The 20,920-nt window shown below is 45.1% G+C and overlaps 1 protein-coding gene across 4 annotated transcripts in view; it reads right to left on the bottom strand.

Moving 5' to 3' along the window:
- Window positions 1-20,920, bottom strand: part of Ebf1 (EBF transcription factor 1) — a 386,167-nt gene that overhangs the window by 138,881 nt on the left and 226,366 nt on the right. For all 4 annotated transcript variants that reach the window (XM_090321094.1, XM_090321095.1, XM_090321097.1 and 1 more), the window contains exon 7: window positions 6,430-6,511. In XM_090321094.1, the coding sequence (XP_090177220.1) occupies window positions 6,430-6,511 (82 nt within the window). The remainder of the gene's footprint in view (window positions 1-6,429; window positions 6,512-20,920) is intronic.

The following is a 20,920-nucleotide window of genomic DNA, read 5'->3' as shown; positions in this document are numbered from 1 at the left end:
ATAGGCTCGATTAGAAGACAATGCTCAAGAAGAATAGCTGGATGCCAAGGTGGTACGAACGCAGTCTCTGATGCATCTCCCGAACGCAACTAGTTCCTGGCTTAAAGGGGGAGGAATAGATGAATACATTTTGTTGCTGAGTCTCCTATAACTACAAAGCCTATAAAGAAGCAATATCCCCCAGCAACCACCAGTCACACGCAATGCTTTACATCTACTCTTCCATGTATTTTATATTTTCTCCAAAGGCCGCAGTGGTTAATGTGAAAATACAGCTTCCCAAAGTGCCCACAGACTGCGTGCGGGATTCCATCCACTCACCTAGTCCCTCCTCACCCACGCATAATTCCTTCCCAGGCTCAACAGAAGGCCCGTGCCAAGATACATATCTGCCCAATAAGCTGTAATGGTTTAATAGATCAAGTTGAAAACCCCACCGTTCATATTTACCATGTTATGCGAATGGTTCCTGCATTCTGAAACTATCATTAAAGCTGCTTTTAGTATAATTAATCGGCATGGCACTTCCTGAAATTATTCTGTATGAGGAGACTGAAAGCAACACGAGTCCCTAGACTTCTGTTGGTAAAGAACTTAATTGCAAGATGCACTGTCAAAACAGTATAAATACATCCAGGATGGGTAGGAGATGCAGGTGGGGGGGGCGAGTCTTTATGTAAGTGACTTTCTGAGCAGACAGCAACTGCAGGCTAGGCAGATCATTCTAGAATGCTCTGATTACACCCTAATATATTGATCTGGAGAGACCATGGTATTAATAACAAAAATTCTATAATTCATTTTTTAAAGAAAAGGGACTGATTTGTTCATATTATAATCTATGTTATCATGTTACCTATTTTTGAGGGGGGGAAATTGTAGGGACTGAACTCAGAACCTTGTACTTGTTGGACAAGTTCTCTACCATTTGAGCCAGGCCTCCAACCCATTTTGATTTTAGGCTTATTTTCAGATAGGGTCAGCCTTCTGCCTGAAGCTGACCTCTTGAGCCGTGATATTCTTGCATGGTTGATATGTTTGTGGAGATGGGGACCTCACTAATTCTTTTTTGCATTAGGCTGGCTGGGAACTGTGATCCTTGCTGCGTCTGCCTCCTGAGTAGCTAGTATTATAGGCACATGCCACCACATCCAGTCCTATAGCATCATTTTTTCAAACAAAAAATGCATCTTTTTGTTGGAAATATCAAGTGCCCTGATTTCCTATATTTCCTCTCTTCTAAGTTTTAGAAGAAGGCTCAGATAAGTGGGAGTCTGTTCCTTTGTTCAGAGCCCTCTTTTGATTTTTCTTCTCACGATTTGTAAAACTCCTTTGGCATCTGCATTGGGCTCATTCCAGGGCACACACGCCACCCGCGTGGATGCTCAAGCTCCTGTAAACAAGGCCTTGCATCAGCACATCCCCCCAGGTGCTTCAAATAAGCTCGAGATTACTTCTATCTAATGCAACGTGGACTCAACAGTTAATAGCGGTTACGTTGTATTGTTTAGGGAATCCAGGAAAATAGTCTACACATGTTCAGTAAGGGTGTACAGTTCTTTTCAAATACTTCCTCTCTGAAACAGGTTGGATCTTCAATGTATAGTCTTTAGCCATCTTCTAGTGGAGGGGTGGGGATGAGGTTTTTTTGCTAATAATCATGAAAATTAGAGATTTCCTCTAGTGAGAGCTGTATTTCAGTGGAGGGGAGGGGGGGCGTTGACTACTTTTAGGCAGATATTAGATGCCATAACAAATCGACTGGTGATATAATGGCTCACATCTAACAGGTTAGTTCTTGCTCGTGTCACAGATGGATGGAGACGCCCTAACTGCTGTGACGTCATCTCTGGTCACCTGATGTAAGCAGGGGTCAGTGTCCATAGTCAGGCCACTTTGTTCTTTCTCTCTGTTTGAGTAAGGTGTTTAACTTTTTCTAGCTATCATTACGATTCCCAGTTACTTATAAGGGTTAATTTTTATACCCTCTACACTGTAGCAGCTAACGGGTATCCCGACCAATGGAATGAGGGCAGACTCGATAAGGACCAGGTCTAAGCCAAGGTTGATTTAGGCTTCTTTCTGGCCTGGTTCCATAAAGACAAGATGATTATAGGAGGTGAGGGGGGACCATAAAACCAGATTATTTCAGGTCTCCAAATAATGTCAAGGACATCTACTTGTCAGGGCAGGAAACACCTGTCCTATGCCATCAACTACTCTGTTAGGCACAAGCTATTATCTATTCTTTGGTCTGTGTGTTACAGCAGCTGCTGTTAATTCAAAGACAGACTTTGACTGAAATATAGGTTTCATTAGGGCAAGGACGCTGTTTGTTATTGTAGATTTACTACCTAGCACTATTGTAAACACTGCTGAGTGCTTGCACACATGAATGAATGAACACAGTGTGTGCACACAGGAAAGACTTTATCTGACATCTATATTCATATATGCTGTGTTTATAGACCTAGCATTTATACATGAATGCACATCCACAGGCTCGGATAAAGCTGTGTCAGAGGGAGAAGATGAATCTGGAAATGCGTCTGTTACTTCTGTCTCCAGATATTTTAATAAACATCACAAGACAACGTCTGGCCCCTCTCCTCGCTCCCTTCATCCTGCCATCCCCAACAAGGAAGGCTTTGAAGAGTGGCTGAAACTTAGCCTCGCACTGCTAACTGTTAAAAAATCCGACTACATCATGGTTTTACCACTGTCCTCAGACATTAGATTCTTTAGAGTGTCAAGATAAAGAAAAGGAGCTAAGTGTTGGTGGTTCATACCTGCAATCCTAGCACCTCAGGAGGTCAAGAACTGAGGATGGCAGTTTAAAGCCAGCATGAGACTCTTATCAATTAACCACCCAACAACTGGAAGTGGGGTTGTGGCTCAAGTGGTAGAGCAGCAGTCTTAAGGGGGGGAGGAAGCCAAGCTAGAGGGAAAGGACTTGTGTTCAAGCCCCAGCACAGCAAACAGAGAGTGGGGAGAATAGGAGAAAGAGGAGGAAGAGGAAGAGGAGAAAAAAGGGAGGCAAGAAGGAGAGAAAGAGGGAAGGTAAGAGGGAGGAAGAGAAGGAGAAATGAGCTTCTTTGGTCAATGTGTCAGGGGCTTCTTCTTTAGCTCCAGCTTACCCCCTCTCCTTCCTCCACCCTTCCCCACAACCACAACTACATGGAGCCTATATCCAGCATTGGGTTTAAACAAGTTTGTTTCTCTAATTACCATCTATGAATTTCAAAAGAAAACATCCATTATAAATCATTAAAAAAAAGATTATGCCAGCTTTTCTACAGGGTTTATGCCATAAAGTATGAACACGACTCAGCTCTGCTGCAAGTGATTAATTTCTTGAAAACACTCGGGTCACGCGAATTGACACGACCTGTGTAATTAAGCAGTTTCTGCATACACACCCCAAGCCTGGCAGCGGCAGAGCTGAGTTTTCCTGACAGAACATCTTTACGAGTCAAGAGATCAACAACCTTTCTCATGTTCTCCTCAGTCACCTACACCGGCCCCCGATGGCCGCTCAGAGGAGACACGCTCTGTCTGACATGCCACGGGAGAGCCAGGCTGGCCTGGAAAGGGCCCAGAACTCCATGGGGGAAGTTCTCTAGGTCAGTTGATGGGAGCTGTTTAATAGCAGGCGAGGGGACATCCAGCAGGCATCGCCAGGACTTCCAGGATCCTCCACCAAAGCCACGGTGATAGAAATCACAGGCCAGGGATGATTTTCTTTTTTTTTTTTTTTTGCCACAGAGACAGCTGGGTGTCCTCCTCAGAGGCATCAGAGATAGCAAAACAATCCGTGCACTATGAAATTGTGTGCCTTGTGCAGAAACTACCTTCTGCCTATTTATGTCCTCTCTCCTGGCCTGGATAGCTGAAAGGGCTCAGCCTTTCGGCCTACGTGGTCTCCACTTCACTGTTCAATGGAGTCCTCTGAGGACGCCATGGAGCTAAGGAGACTTTCCAGCCCAAACCTCCATGGCTCAAGAGAAACCTGGGTGTGCTAAACGGTAGGCAACCTTCTCTTAACCCTCCACAAGTGAAAAGGGACTAACAACGCAGACCTCTGGGGATCTGTACTGTGTTTCCCTGTAGTATTTCCAGACATGCATAGAACGTTCTCTGATCAAATTCATCTCCATGATTCTTTTTTCTTTTTTAGCCACTCCTGGGGCTGGAACTCAGGGCCTGGGCACTGTCCCTGACTTTCTTTTGTTCAAGGCTAGCACTCTACCACTTGAGCCTCAGCACCACTTTTGGCTTTTTCTGTTTATGTGGTACTGAGGAACTGAACCGAGGGCTTCACGCATGCTAGGTGAGCACTCTACCACGAATCTACCACATTCCCAGCCCAGGACGCTTTCTTAACCTCTCCCTGGTCATTTGTGTTTGTTGGTCAATATGGATCTGAGTCAGGGGGCTCTTGTGCCTCGTCCTAGGGTGTGGTCTTCTTATCAGAAGTCCTGAGGAGTAAGAATGAACCATGGGTTTCAATCAGAGGCAAGGTCCACCTTCCTCTTTTTCCTGACTAGGGGACATCGGGCAATGTGTGTTGACTTCTGATGTCTTGGTCAGAGCTGCATTCTACTGTTATCCAGTGGGGACACACTGGTGACACCTCCAAACATCCTGTGATGCACCAGAGACACCCACTGCCACCGAAGCAAGGGCTACTGCAGCTCAAGACCACAGCAAGCTACACTACAGTGCAGACTTACCAGCTCCAGAGCAAGGCTAGCTCCAGCTCCATAGACAGATGGACAGACAGACAGGCAGGCAGGTGCACACGCGCACACACACACACACACACACACACACACACACACACACACACACACACACACTCTTCCTCTGTGGGAATGAAATCCTCTAAGGTCGCATAACTTAGGATCCAAAGTTGGTTAGGTAAAACAGTTTCTGAGAAAACTACAAGCTATGGACTCTCCTCATTCATGTCTTTCTAGATGCCAGCTGGTGAGACTGAGATGATTTTGTAGAAATAGCTTCGAATCTCAGGAGAGACCATGAGTGGATTTTTATTCTTCAATGAGGCGAATGTCTCACATCTTTTAAATTTCATCTTTGGAGAAAAGGAGGGAGTGGCAGCCACCCTCAACGCTCAAAATCACTCCTTTTTTTCTCCCCTCAGAGAAGGTCTCCAGAGCCCCTCAGAGATCACACATGGAAATCTCTACTTATGCTGATGATAAAAGCAGAGAGAATATACTTTAAACCCCTTGCTATATTTCTGACTGAGTGGACAAGCACACCTCGACAATGACCATGCAAATCACCCGAGCGGTGACACTGGTAATGCAAGGAAGGGTCTTTATGCCACTCCTCCATGCGTGCTGCAGAGTCTGGCCTCGCCCTGGAGCTTGTTAGAAATGTAGATCTCCAGTCTCCTTGTCCTCCCCAACCCCAGACCTCACTCAGCATCTTAATAAGGTCTCCTGGGGATTCTGAGAGCATCGGCATGACTGGAAGTCACCAAAACTCAAGCGTCACCTTATCCCTTAGAAGCTAACCCAGTGACTTGGAGGTTTCATTCTTTAGTGAGATGGGCAGGCCACCCACGTTTTCAGTGGTGGTAGATCTGCCTGGTGCTGGAGAATGTTTAAATGCGATACACAAGACGCTGTTGGAGAAGGTGCCCACCCCCATATTGCTCTAGACAAGCTCTGCTTTTCAGGGGTTCATTTCTCATCTGCAATCCCTGCTGGCAGCTGTCAAGACAGCAGAAGAGGTTCCTCAATTTTACCCTTTACATACTGTTTTTTCCTGTTTTCTTTCTTTTAATTTTTATTTCCACCGGTACCCAGGTTTGAACTCAGAGACTTGTACTTGTTAGCCACGCACTCTATCACTTGAACCATATCCTCAGCCTTTTTTTCTTTCAATTATATTTTTATTATCTTTAAGTAGTTGTGCAAGGGAGCTGCCATTTTTTTTCCTTTCTTTAGTTACTTTCTAGGAAAGTAACTGGTTTTGTGCCCAAAACCAGTCATGGAAGATAATCCTCCCCTCTCTGTTTGCCCAGGCTGGCCTCAAGGTGCTCTTTTCCAGATCTCTGCCTTCTGAGCAGCTGGGATTATAGGCATGAACTACCCTAGCTGCTGCTGCATTTCTACTTACACATTTCAGGGAAACCATTTCTCGTTTCTATGCTACTCGATCTGTGGATGTGTCTGCCTGGCCAAACCAGGCTCCAAAAACATGGCGTTCTCTTGTCAGTGAGTGCAGGTGTTTCAACCCCGATGCCCGTGGCACAGAAGCAACACATAGATTACAGATACCCAGGAGATCCAAGCCGCACCAGCTCCTCCCCTCCAAGGAAGTACCTGTACTCTAACTTTCCCTTTCTCCCCAAATCCGTACGGCTAAGGAAGGTTCAGCAAGCCAAGAGCCACCCACCTGGAATCTCCGCATGTCCCGTGGGTTTCCTGCATTCTTTAGGCAATTTTGGTTACATTTGAGGAAAAACTTCAAGAAGAACCTGTGGAGAAAACAAGGATCACGGTGAACTTTTCGGTGGTGACACGGGAGTTGAAAGAGTAGTTGAGAAATCTGGGTCGGAGGTAGCACTGTGAGTCGATCCTAAGAATTGCTTTTGCATCTTAGCCGAACTTTCTTGATGAAGAAAACACTCTTGGTATTCGCAGCGGACCACACAAGAGCAGGAACCTCCCCTCGCTCCCTCATTTGGCCGCCCCGAAGGTGTTTTTTCCTCATACAGGGAGAAGCTCCTCACTAACATTTACAACAGGGTCCGGTTGGATCTAAGTGGTTAAGAAGTCTTCCTGCTACCCAAGCACCGCACATAATTTTAGCCTTATAAACTCACAGGTGACGAAGAGCAAAACGTGTACTAGACAAATGTAAGGAGATGGTAAACACTTCCCTCTTAACACCTCCAAATAACACGTCCTAATCAGAAGTACCCGGGAGAAGTGAGGTCGGATTCGCACGCTGACTAAGCTCAAGTATTTCCTGAACGTTTTCGTGGAGGCCTGCTATGCGAAGGTGTTTGTGGTTAAATGCACTTGGCCTTCCAAGCTCCACAGCCACCTTGGTTTCTGAATTGGTGCTGTGGCAAGATCCATGGGTTTTACTTCTGAAGTGACCACATAATTCCAATGTGGGGATGTGAATCCCATGTGTGCTGTTCTCTCAAAAACGTCCTTGTATGGGTGACCCATGGCTTGGTCACCTAGCTCTCTGAGTTGTCTCTTATGTAACAATCACAGTTGTCAGAGTCCATCAGGGAAAGGTGACAGGTGTCAGAGGCGTCATGTGAGAGCATCTGCTAGCCAGCTACTGCTAAGCCTCTCCATCTGTTTTCTGCTTGGGGGCAAAAAAAGGGGGGGAATCTCTAAAGCTATGTAAGTTTTACAACTCTTTTTGCTTGTTAGACCTACATGGTCCTATGGCATTTCAGGTTCAGATATTTTTTTCCTCCAAAAAATATCAGCATAAATTGACATTCTGAGCCATGACATTTTTTTTAGGATTTTTTTCAACTTCAAATCTCCATTGGTGAAAAACTGCCACCCCAAGACAAGCCACTTCTAAAGAACAACCATTACTCTATGATGCCTGAACAGGATGCCTGTCGACCACGGCTACCATTAAGACATTGTGCAAAGAGACACCAAGTTCAGCCAGATTCTTAACACTACTCGGTGCAGAGTCCCTGAGGAAGCTCTCTCCTCCCTGCTTGCTCAGAATATGCCAAGATGAGAGAATGGTTTGGGGAAAACTCTTCCAAGGGAAGAAAAGACTTTTTCAACCCAAGATTTTACCATGGCGTTTCCATCTTCCTAAAATAGCTCTTCCAATATCGTGCAACCCTTGATGACCCCATGTGGGGGGAGAGGCCTTGGGATGGCAATCACTGGACCCTGTTCCCAGCTTCTTTCCACACAGGCCAAAGCTTATCAGCCTTTTAGCCACGATAAATGACTCCCGAATCCTGTGAATCCTAGCTGTGTACAGTGAACCAAGTCCAAGCCTTTTCTCCTGTGCCCAAGAGCAACACTATAAAGGCATATACTAATTGCACAGCTACTGACTGGGTAGACTTAAAATAAGAATGTGAGAGAGTGGTCAAAATCCATGTTCCCTGTCACTTTTTCCACTCATGTGAGCCTTGGGATGGCTGTTCAGATCATATGGGTACGCAGAAAACATTCATTTATTTACTTAGTCCTGGGCTAAAACTCTGGGCTTGGGTGCTATCTTCGAAGTCTTTAGCTGAAGCGCTACCACTCTGAGCCACTTCCAGTTTTTCAGTGGTTCACTGGAGACAAGAGTCTCAACAGACTTTCCATCTGGACTGGCTGTGAACCGCTACTGTCAGATTTCAGCCTCCTGAGTAGCTAGGATTACAGATGTGAGCCGCTGGCACCCAGCTCAGAAACCACTTAATATGGTGAGGTTAGCATTCAATTCTCTATACAGAGATCCAAGATGCAAAAGAAAAGAAAATTAAGTAATAAACAACTGCTTCTTCCAAGGTTATAGAAGAGGATAGTTGAAAGATATTTAAAAGCCTCGGAGAGGACTGATTACTGCTAAACTGGTCATGAGAGATGGTGCGGTACAGCCTTCCGTGTATGGTTTTGTAAGGGTAAGGAAGCCTCGTTCGACCCTGTGCAGGTCAGGAGCCTGCACCTTAACTTGCCTTGTCTGTAAAAGGGGGGTAAGACTTAAGACTTCCCAGTCTTCAAGGCCCTAGAGAGAACAAACTGAGACCATGGAAGAATTTTCTCAGGGTGTAGAACTGTGCAGTGAGAGTGATCTTAAGATCGGGGATGGCCTTTGTGTGTCAAGTGCGCACAGCGCTGAGTCTGGAGCTCAGCACTTCAAACACGGTCCTCCACGGGAAGACCTAAACAACCTCCACTGTGAATCCTCCTTGAGGAGAAAACAGAGTCAGAGAAATTAAATAACTCACTCCAAAAGTGAGCAGATAGAATTAAATGTGCATCTAGAATTTAAACGCAAGACAGGGATGATCGGGAGCCTTGACCAGCACAGCACGGTGGTTTGCTCAGTGGAACCGTGGCGACGTTATTAATACTCATTGCAATGTTGATAGCGATCACAGCATAAAAAGCAAGTGTACTAATAAGAGTAAATAAGAGTCATGGCACTGGGAAGAGAATTGATTGGTATTATTATCTTTCAACAGTAACCAGAACGTGGTGGAGAGAAAGAAGTCTGTGGTGGGGTGGGGAGGGGGGGGTGGTAATGCTTCCCCTGCTTTCCTCAGAGCTGAAACTATCTGCTGTCTGTGTGTCTAAGCCATTTGAGACCAGACCCAACAGCCAGATTTAGACTGTGTTAGAAAGAACACACACACACACACACACACACACACACACACACACGCACGCACTCCTCCTTGGCATCTTCCAGTCAGACAACAGCTAGTCACCGTAAGGGGTTCCAGCTGGTGCCAAAATAGGCTTTGAAAGACAGGCAAACAGGACGTGGGCTCTGCCAGGGAGAAACAGAATCAAGAGAGGAGCTGGAGATCTTTAGCCTCCCAGATGAGCAGGAAAGAGACGCCTGTCAGCAGTCCGTCATTAGCACAAGAGCTATGCCTGGCACTCAGCAGATCCACATTACCCTAAGCCGCTTGGACACTTGGCCGGTGGCTGCAGAATCCAACCTCCTCCCCCACCTCAGCCATGGATCACTTGCTGAAATTGAAGATCCATCTGTCGTGGGGAAGACACAGCCGTCAACTGGTGCCTGGGGCCTGACACCAGCCCTTATGTGGCAACAACACTGTGAAGGGATGATTCTTTGGGGAAAGCCAGTCCCACCCGAGGGAGGACCTCGGGAATTCTCTCAAAGCTTTCCCCTGAGCAGAAGCCAAGTGCCTGACCCTTTCAGATCACACTTCCTTAAAGGAACTTGGAGGAGTTAAAAATACCCTTGCGAAGAGATGGAGTTAGACACAACCCACAAATTGGGGGGATGATTTATCAGGCTCTGTGCAGCAAGTATTCACAAGCCTGTGTGTGTGCGTGTCTGCCAGTCTCACGCAGACCATCTCGCATTCCGAAGGCACTTCTGACAAAGCAGAGGTTACTGTAACCCAGAGCATCACTTCTGTCCCATGAATCGCAGCATTTTTGTGTGGCTGATGCGTCTGATAAGGAGTTGTGAGGCAGAAGAGTGTGACTGCTTGTCCTCAACTGTGGGAAACTGACCCACAGCGGGACAAAACTCCGGGAGAGTTCCAGAGAGTTCCAGAAACTCCACGATCAAACTCTTTTTTAACTCAAACCTTTCCCCCCCACACCAGGGGTGACTGGATGAGGAGCAAAAAACCCCAACACTTTTCTGTTAACTGTCACCACAAATATTGAAGTACTTAAACACTCAGTATCTTGTCTAAATCCTCAGAGGGCCTATAAATTAGGCATGCCAGGAATGAGGAAATCCATTTGAAAGGTAAGACCACAAAAACTAACCAAAGGGATTTAATCTCTAGTTCAAAAAGAACCTTGTAGACTACCAACAAGACTAGTCTTGGTACAAGTTTCCCACGAACTACAGAACTCTCTAAGTGACTTTTGCCATCTTTTTTCATCTATCCCCCTTAGTTTACGTAGGAGGGAAAAAATGAGATTTTAGGAGCTAGGGCAATGCATAGTTAATAGTGATTATGAGAACTGTTCTGACGTATGTGTGATCTTTCCAGTGTAACATTAGCTGCCCCAAAACCAATCCAATAAGAGCTCCATGCCTGAGCTCTTGAACTTTTTAGTCTACCACTTCAATTAAGGGAAGTGATAGTCATAAAACCAAAGGTGACATCCTATTAAGAGTTGTGTTTAGGGTCATCCATCAGGATGATGTAGGGTGTTGAGACTATTATTGAGCTAACTGAACCAGACACATACAGTGCAGGACAAAATTGTTGACTCAGTGATAGAGTTGTATTGCTCTTTACTAGTGGATAGCTAGCCATTCAATCCCCTGCTCAAACACTATGCGTGGCTTTTTGTAGGTAAATATTGGAGATTAACCAATCTGATCAAGTTCTTCTATAGTAACATGTAAAAAAAAAACTCACTTCGATATACATGGAGTGTCAGGACACCTACAAGCGTTAGATTTTAATAAATTCTGGCTCAACAAGGCAGAATCTAGAGTCTCCAAAGAAACAGGAGCTTTCCTTAATATGGAAAGAATAAAGCAAACTAGAAAATTTGGTGTCTATTAGAAACTAGCAAACACCAACTCCTTGAACTCAGGTGGCCTCAAAAAAGATGTAAACATAATTGAATAGTACCTCTTTATTAGTACCTCTGGGCCCATCGTCATCTTTGCATTATTGCTTAGCTATATGTCTTTAGATAAATGAATCTCAGTTTTCTCATCTGCGAATGGGAGGTACTATCAGAACCTATATTAGAAAGCCAATGGAAATTAAATGAGATAATATATGAAGGCTGAATATTGAGACTATTTAAGACACAGAGCAAAGAACCATTCCTCCCTACCAATGAATGCACAGCCTAGCTGAAAAGATGTTGGGAATTTTTTCAAACCAGAAAAAGGGTTTCCTCCCCCATGCCCCTCCCCCATAAATGTGAAGGTTAAAAAAAAAAAAGAGGCAAATCCTTATGCATTCAACAAGAACTATAGGTTCATAGAGTGACTTACAAAAAGAATGACCAAGGACACTACTACACTGTTGATGGGAGTGCAAACTCGTTCAACCACTATGGAAAGCAGTATGGCAGTTCCTCAAAAGACTAAACATAGAGCTCCCCTTTGACCCAGCAATTCCACTACTTGGCATTTGCCCAATCATCCAGAAATAAGGACATACTAAATCCACCAGCACAACAATGTTCATTGCAGCACTATTTACCATAGCAAAGATATGGAACCAGCCTAGATGTCCCTCAGTTGATGAGTGGATCAACAAGATGTGGTATTTATACACAATGGAATTCTATGCTGCTGTCAGAAAGAACAACATCGCCCCATTTGTTAGGAAATGGAAAGACTTAGAAAAGATCATATTAAGTGAAATAAGCCAGACTCAAAGGAACTTAGTCTTAATGGTTTCCCTCATTTGTCATAATCAGTAGAAACCTTGGGCTCTCCTAGCAGAGATTTGCAATAGAGCAAAACCTTGAAACAAAAGGCCATATAGTAGGACGCTAAATGAAAGGATCTCTAGGATATAGAAACATAAGCCATATAATGAATGCTTGTTGTTCTTAAGGTACTATGTTATCTCTTATCTCTTTTGCTGTCCCTTGGTTATCTCATATTGTTACAGTATCTCACTTTGTTACCTGATATATTGGATATATTTGTATTTGGTTATTTGAAATTGGATAGGGAAGGGGGGAAAACAAGATGAGGGGTGGGGGTGGGGGGAGGGAAATGGGGACCAAGACATGTGAAAGGGTATCAATATATGGGAATTAATACACCATCTATCTGGCAAATATCATGTAACCCTTCTATTAATTACAATAAAAAATATATGGAAAAAAAAGAATGACCAAGGAAAGGCAGGAATGTCTACAATCACTTTACCCAAAGACCAAGACTCATATGTAAATGGAAGAGCTGGGAGCCTAAATCACGGAGGACTCCAGCTAGTCAGAAACTGAAGGGCACACACAGTAAAACTGTCCATTAGACAACAGCTTGTACCTCATTAATTAGTATGCAAAGTATTGCAGTGGATCTGGCCTGAGCAGGTTGAGGTTTTACCTCCTCCAGCCCAAAGTCTGAAAAAAAAAATATCACGTTTGCTTGTTAACAGCTGCTCCCACAATACCCAGACTGAAGAAAAAAAAATCAGAAAGGTCCCATTGGGATCCCATCTAGACACAAAGACATAAAACCCCATTTGCAATCCTAAGGTTCCCCCAAAGACCTCCTGACCCTAAGCAAAGAAGATTCGGGGGTGAGGATGCATGCTGGACCCATGCAAGGAAGAGCTGGGCAGAAGCAGCTCTGAGTTCACTTGTGGGTAGAGTTCAAGGTGCCTGGGCAGGACAGGACACACCTGGTGATTCAAAGATCCTCTTTGAAAACACAAAGGTGCACTGCCTACGTGCTTCTTTATATTTCTATAAAACCACGTATGTATACACATAGACATATTAAAATGAGTGCTAAGATATGGCCACCAGAAGATCTCATTTTTTAAATTTTGTTGATGGCTCTGTCTTCTTTTCTTTCTGTATGCTGTATTTACATGTAGATCTCCAGGGGAGAGGACACAGAACGTGAGAGAAAAGGGGTAAAAGGGGGCAGCAGTGGAACTCACTGGACGCAGAGGAAAGTGGGAGGGGACAGGACTATAGGAAAGGAAATGTACTCATTACCTGGACTCATATCTATAACCCCTCTGTATATCACCTTTATAACAACAATAAGTTAAATAAGTTTAATTTTTTTTTCAAAACAATGTCCTCATGGAGAGATTATTTCCACATGTGTTGCTGTCACTTTTGCTGTGGCAAAGTGCAGACCTCAGAAATAATCAAGGACCCCATTCCTGGAGTGCAAGAATTTTCCCCTCAGAAGTATTTAACCAGAAAGCATTCCTCCCTGCCCAGACCCTCGGGCTATTAAGGGTTGTGTCAGAAAAGCTGCCCGCTACTTAGCTGCAGCCTTCAGAGATACACAGGCCCACAATAGGTAAACAAGAGTGCTTCCATCATGGAAAAAAAAAATCTTCCCTGGAAGACAGAGCAGGTTAAAAACAGCAAAAGAAGATTCCACATCCCGTGTCAGAGGCAACCGCCCTGGCTCCTGCTACACAGAAGAAGTGGCAGGGTACAGTTCATCCATGAGAAAACTTGACACCCAGGACTCTGCCAAGAGCCTGGCACGGCCACTGTGGTGAGCAAAGCGGGGCTGACCTCCTCCCCCTCTGGATACTAAAAAGCACCACCAAGAAGAGGCCATCCTTGGGGATTTCAACCCCCCTCAAGTCTGGCCTGAGGGGTGGGGGGTAAGGGGGGAGTGCTATGCAAACGAAGCACATCTCTCCACTCTCCCCTCCGTGGACAGTGGAAGGATACCGTGTTGTGGCACTGTCTTGGGGATCCCAGGGGTGGGCATGTGGCTTTCCCTGTCATTGGCCACCGACTTGGAGATTACCTTCTACCCAAGACAAGCACCTCCAACCTTAGGCATTTCTGGAAAGTGTTCTCAGCCTGAAGAGAAGAACATGAGCCACATGAAAAAGGATCTGTTGCCCCAGAGCTCAGAGTTTGGCCTTGGTAGAAGAACATAATTAGTGGCAAAGATTTAAAGGAGAGAGGTGTTGGGATCACATCGCAGCTGATTCAAGAACTTAAAAATAGTTGTAAGGGAAAGGACCTGATGCAAGCAGGTCTACTTGAAGTCACTCTCTAGGGTAAAGGAGGAGAGGATAATTAACCAGCAGACCGAAGAGAAAGAATACATAGCTATTTCCTTGGAGATGACAAGAAAAAGCATCAGAGCCAGAATTCTGGGATTTAGCACCAACTTCTGCTTTTCTGGCCCCACTGATTTCCCTAGTAAAGTACAACTGGCCATTAAATGAGAAGAGATGACACCCGCCCCACTTCTGACCTCTACCTCCAAAGACTGATAGACCCCTTCAAGGTAGAGTGTTTATCTTCATAAATAAATTCCCTTTTGCAAACACTCCCAAAATGCCCAGTTTCCGGCCAACATGTGTTAAGGTACAAACTGGCTGTCGGAAGACATTTGTCCATCATTTGATAGGCAACAGGAATGAGGCAAGAAAACAAAACCACGTGTCTGTCTGTCCCTCCTAGGAGACAGACACGTTTACTTTAACTGCTCCCATTCACCAGAAAGAACCCAGTCTAAAGGAACGCATTTGGGCACAGAACACCTGAAGACTTAGGAATACATTTTTGAGCAGAGTGTCAGGTTAGACATCTGGGTCTCTGATATAAATCCCTCCCCATCAGGCTGCGACAGATAAGAGACTAGACAGCCACTTTGGCTTCAGGGATGACGAATCATTGAGCTGGCGCCCAGGGCTAAGCACAGAAGTGAGCAGTTGGCCTTCATAGTAACCCTCGCAAACACGTGAACTATGCCACATGTGAGGCCCTGGGGTTGTACGAGGATAAATTTGCTTCTTCCTCTTGAATCCTGTGGGGGTTTTAGTTCTGGTCTCTCTTACTGCTTTTACCACTGAGAATTGTGGAATCTGCCCAGGGTTTCCCCACTGAGTTAACTCGGAAAAGCCGGGATTCGAACACGGGCCATTTGGCTCTGAAGTCTCCATGTACGGAATTCCTTCCGTGCCGGTTGGCGTCGCAGCGTGATGTGTGATTACTGCTGATCACTAACAGATCTGGCTGTCCACTGACTCATCAGCAGCAGATCCATTCAAAATGAGACCTGAATCCGGCATGACATTTTCCTGACGCGTTCACGAGAACAGTTCTAATCATAAATGGCACTTGACCACCTTCATTCTATTTATGACCCACCCGGCCCCTCCAAACACAACTCAGCCAGTGTAACAGCAAATGGGTCCGGCAGTGGAGCAGAACCAAATGCAGAGGATAGACAGTGGAAAAAGCCGTGGGACTTGGGTCTTCTGAGAGGATGGGGAGTCAGGACACCCGCTCTCTGGGGGCTACGTGTGGTCACTGATTCTCCGGTCACATAGACAGAAAGCCACAGGCGGGAAAAATCAAAGGCTCGAATACCCCCTTGTTCAATGCACACACATTTCAAAATGTGAACCAGATTCATTTAGAATCCGGTATTAGAATTTCACTTTTCCTTCACCAAAGGTTTCAGTATGAATTTCCTCTGTGTCGGTCACAGATGCATTAGAGAGATCAGGAAGTTCAAGTTCACAGTGACCGGATGTGTAGCCTTCCGGGATGCTCAGCTCACCTACTCATCTCCTTCAAGAAGTGTAAGTACTCCTTGTTGTTCATTCAGTCATTCACCTGGTCAACCAACCAATCTTTCTAGACAATCTACTGTGCACTGATTTTCCCTTAATATCAATTATACTAAAGTCTGAAGTTACACATTGGGTGTTTTTTTTTTCCCCCAAAAAGGAAAGTGATTAAAAGATTTCCAGGAATACGTGTGGCTCTAGGGATGACTGAGTATCCGAGTACTTTCCAGGGAAGGTCAAGAACTTAGCCTATTCATTTCTTCCCAGTGTTCTGGTGAAGGCTGGACCGGGACCTAATGATGTCACTGTTAGATATTTCCAGGCATGGTACTGGCCTTCATTTCACCTCCTGGTATTTCCTTTTTGTTTCATTTCACCTGAAATTATGACCTGTGCCTTCCACAGGAAGTCTCTTTCCTGCCTTTGCTGATGGTCTGGGACAGAACCACCATCACAATCCCCATTCTTCCTCCCAGGCATTGGATAGAGGCATTGCACCTCTAAAGCTCTCCCGAATACACCAGCTAGAACGAACCATCTCTTCTTCCCCTCCAACAGTACCCACCCATACCATGTGTGAGGCCCCCATTCTAAGGGCTTTCCCTGTATGGATACACTTATTCCTCCTGACGGTTCGTTACACAAGTGCTACCACTCTGAGTGGTTGACGTCCCCCTGTCTCATCCCTGCCCTGAAAAAGTCAGGGGACTTTTTCTCCCCATAGTTCTGTATACGGCTGTATACAGAAAGCACTAAATGCATGTGTGCCTGAAGCTGACTGTGTCGCTGTGAATGACATCTACCTTTGAATCACAGCACAAAGACTTGTGGCTTTCTTTTTATTTTCTTCTTTCTTCTTTTCTGAATTTTCTGAGCAGTGCGGACACTACTTGGATGAGAAAGTAAACCAGCTCCCTGTTGTGAAAGTGGAAGGAAGGATCTTTCAAGCACAGAACAAAGGAGATGCGGCCACGACTTGACAGTGGAATTATTAGGAAATTAAAATAGTAACTGATTTTTCTCAGTCTCTGCCCTCTAAGATTCGTTGCTTAATTCCAACAAGAACAGTTAAGAGCCCTCCACCTCGCACTCTGTTAGAGCATTCATTAGCCTCCCAGATGCATAATTCATAAAAGGGCACATTCTACACCCAGCTGTCCTTCGCATCCTACTCAAAACTTTCCCTACATATCTGGGTTCAACGTGTTACATCTGAGGTCAACTTGTCTTTGTGCTGAGAACATTCACCTGGCGCTGGGCAGGAGAAAAGGCTATGGAACTCACAGCCTTGCGTGGATGCACCTCCTCACTCTGAAATCCTACCTAGTCTGTAGAACTCTGAGTCACCTGCTCTTTACTTCCATCAGCCTACCTCCTCAGGTCCTCCATTCAATAACGCTGTACAAAGCACCTGATGGCAGCCAAGTTCAAGGCATACAGAGGTAGACCCAGCCCTGCATCGTGGGAGCACATGGCTGGAGAATCCCCACCCCAGCTAATCAGAATCACCTGGAAACTGTGTTGTGCACATAAGAGCATCAAGACCACGTGATTGTACACTGAAGCTTAAAATTGAATAGATACTTGACTAAAAAAAGAAAAAAATCAGCAAAAAAAACCCCAATGCCCTATGATAAGTAAAATGAAGAAATTAACATAGCAGGAACAGTGTACTGTAGAGAAGGGGTGGGCCTCTTATCTGCATCACTAAAATTTAGCACAAAAACTTTCATGAAATCACTTTGAGATGAAAAGAAAATGAAATTTCCTTCCTCATCCCCAGGACAAACCACAGAGAAAGTGAAGGGTTCCAGCAGATGGAAATTGGTATTTGACAGGTATTTGCTTCAAGGAAAAGAAACAAACTTAGGTTTCCTCCAAAATTTGGATGAATGGGGGGAAAGAGAGAAGGTGAAGAGGAAGGAGGGAGGGAAAGAGGAAAGAGAGAGGAAGGGCAAGGAGGGGAGGGAGGGAAAGGAAAGGGAGGGAGAAAGAAAGAAGGTATTTCTTTTCAGAAAGAAAAGAGAATGATCTGGAAAACTCTACCTCAAGAAGGCCCAGAAGCTTGTAAGCATGAAAGTGATTTTGAAAAAACTGTTCAGTCATCATCACCCATTAAAATCTCTCACCTAGGTGTCCCCCACTTAGTCCCTGGCTCAGAATCTCGCTGCATTGGTTTGTCATGCCGTAGGCCCGCACGTCTTCAGAAACAATGAATTTAATTCGAGCAATGACTTCTACTGAAGACTCACTGTGTAACCCAACAGGGCCCCCAAGCCGACTTCAGATTTTTTTCAAAAAATGATAAAAAGTGGCTTCTTTGTTATGATATGAAGCTCAGTCTCCAGTGAGCATCAACGCTGGATAATCTCATGAGCTCTCAATTATTCCAGTTCATATTACGGGGGATCCAATAAGTCTGTTATGTTCTGGTCCATACAAATATGAGGGAAAATGTATCATTTTGAAATCAGCATGCAAAATAGAGGCGGACACTTGATTAAGCATGATTTCTCATGATATCATGTGGAGGCTGAAGGAAAATAAAACTGAAGTGATATCACAGGCAAACAGTAACCCATTTAGTCCTTCCATAGTTCAGGTTACCTCCCCCCCACACACACACGCACATGTACACATGCCTGCACACTTACAAGCACACACATGTAAATGCACACACGTGTACACGAGTACATGCATAGGTACATGTCTGCACACATACATGCACAGACATACACACATGAGATACACACATACACACACGCACACCCTATGCACGTGCAAATACACACGTGCATATGCATGCAGATACACTCATACACACACCTCCACACGTACACACAATGTACACACACCTACACACATGTAAAATGCACACATACATACACATTTCTTTTCTTATACAGAATTGCTGCACATTTTCCAAACAACAGAAGCTTTGACATCTTCTGCTGTTCAACTCCGATCGCCAGGAGCCCAGGCAGGAGGCGTCAACAAGTGAACCAGGCTTGCACGCAGGACAGCCGAGATTCCTTGGAAGGGCACACACCGAGGAGTGAAGGCCTGTCATCAGCACAGCTCAGCCCTTCCCCTGCCAGCTGATTCCACGGGGCCCTGGGGGCCATGCCGCCTGGCCTGCCATCTCGAAGCAGGCTCAGACACATGCCAGCGCTCCACACAACTCAAGAGCCGGACAAAACACAGCTGGGAGAGGGGCTCAGGTTTAGGCTTTCTGCTCTGAACTTAATGATCACAGTATCCACAAATCACTTGTCCACTGGACCTTTATTTTTTAATTTAAAATAATCATCTTTTAAAAATGATTGTTCATTAGCATACATTAGTTAGGGGGATTTATTGTGACATTTCCATCTATACACATGAAGTACTCCAACCTCTCTCCCACTCTCCCTTCTCCCCGGCTCCCCTTTCTTAGATCCCTTTCAAAAATACTACTACTACTACTAATAAGTAGAGCCATAGGGAGCTCTACTGAGTGGGACTCCCGAACTAAAATCACAAACGCATGCTTTGCTCCTGATGTGGGGATTCTTTTTGTCCTGTTTGTTTTCTAGTGAGTTCTTCCATTTCATCTGTGGGTATTATCAAGCTTGCTTTGCTCCCGGGCCCTTTGGCAGCTGATGCGTAGGGTGAAGGGAAAAGTTGGGGAAAGCATCTGGTCCCAGACACTTGAGCGAAGGCAGTTCATATTTACACAGACAGCAAACAGAGGCCCAGGGAAAGCCTCCAACACCCACCTGCTCACAGCTGGATTTCCCAGGGCACTTAATCCAACCAGAAGCTGTAAGACTTGGTAGCATTTTACAACCAATTAACCATGCCAGAAAGAAAACATCTGACTCCGTGCCTTCCTCTCCGCTTCCAAGTCTGTGCCCTCGAAAGTCAGCAATTTAGAACTCTCTGCATGAACAAAGAGACAACGAGCCTGACACCAGCCAGTTGTAACCCCTTCTTTCATTGAAGATGAGAATGCATGCATGAGTCTGCGTGTGCCTCATGGGTGTAGGACTCACACGTTTCATTCCCACATAGTGACCCAGCATGTGCCAAGCACTGAGCATTTACAGCAACCATTCCAATGAGCCCATACAGCTATCTGCTCATTACCCCATATCACAAATGAATACGGAGATGCCAGGAAAACTGGCAGAAGAACCCAAGGTCAAAAGCACCAGACATGGATGGAGCCTAGGAGGTGGCTCACAGGGTTTGGAGCTTACTGCTTACCCTTTGACTGGGCTGAAAGAAAAGCTATGTGGTTTAAAACAAAAACAACAACAGCAACAACAAAACCAGGCTTCTGGGGGCTGGGACTATAGCTTGGTGGTAGGAGTGTTTGCCTATAATACATGTGGCCCCGGGTTTGAATCCTTGGTACAACAAAAACAGAATAATTAAAAAAACAAAAAACAAAACAGGTTTCTGATATTTGCAGGAATAAATGTCCTTATAAAGAAATCAGGTATACCAACTCAAGCTAAGTTCTCTTAGCCATATTTCTTCATGAATCATAATAACACTAGGCTTTCTACAGCATGTTTTCGCTGTAGAAAAGTTTTTTTTAAAAAAATGATCCTGACAAGAACTCTTTAAGAACATGGCAGAGGCGGGAGGAGTCACCCCCAGAAGTGATGGAGGTGTCCTACAGAACCTGAAGAGGTCAGGGCCTGACCACTGTCACTCAGCTGGTGAGTGGCAGACTCCGGCTCTGGTTCCTTAGCACCTACCATGTCTCCTGTCATAACTCCTGAGGCCCACAGACACTCCGCCTTCTTCCCGACTCTGGGCTGTCTTCCCCAGGAAGGAACCAGTATGTAAATGAAAGCATGTGGTCTTCCCAGCTCTCTGAGTTTTCCAGTCTGGATGGTGGCTAAGCCACAGGACCTATCAAACTCTAGCATTTTCTGATCAATCTGTTAGTAAAATTCACAGATAGAAATGAAT

The sequence above is a fragment of the Megascapheus bottae genome, chromosome 29, assembly GCF_031878675.1.
Source record: "Megascapheus bottae isolate mThoBot1 chromosome 29, mThoBot2.hap1, whole genome shotgun sequence".
Lineage (NCBI taxonomy): Eukaryota > Metazoa > Chordata > Mammalia > Rodentia > Geomyidae > Megascapheus > Megascapheus bottae.
The sequence above is the reverse complement of the archived record's forward strand: the minus strand, read 5'-3'. Positions and strand labels throughout refer to the sequence as shown.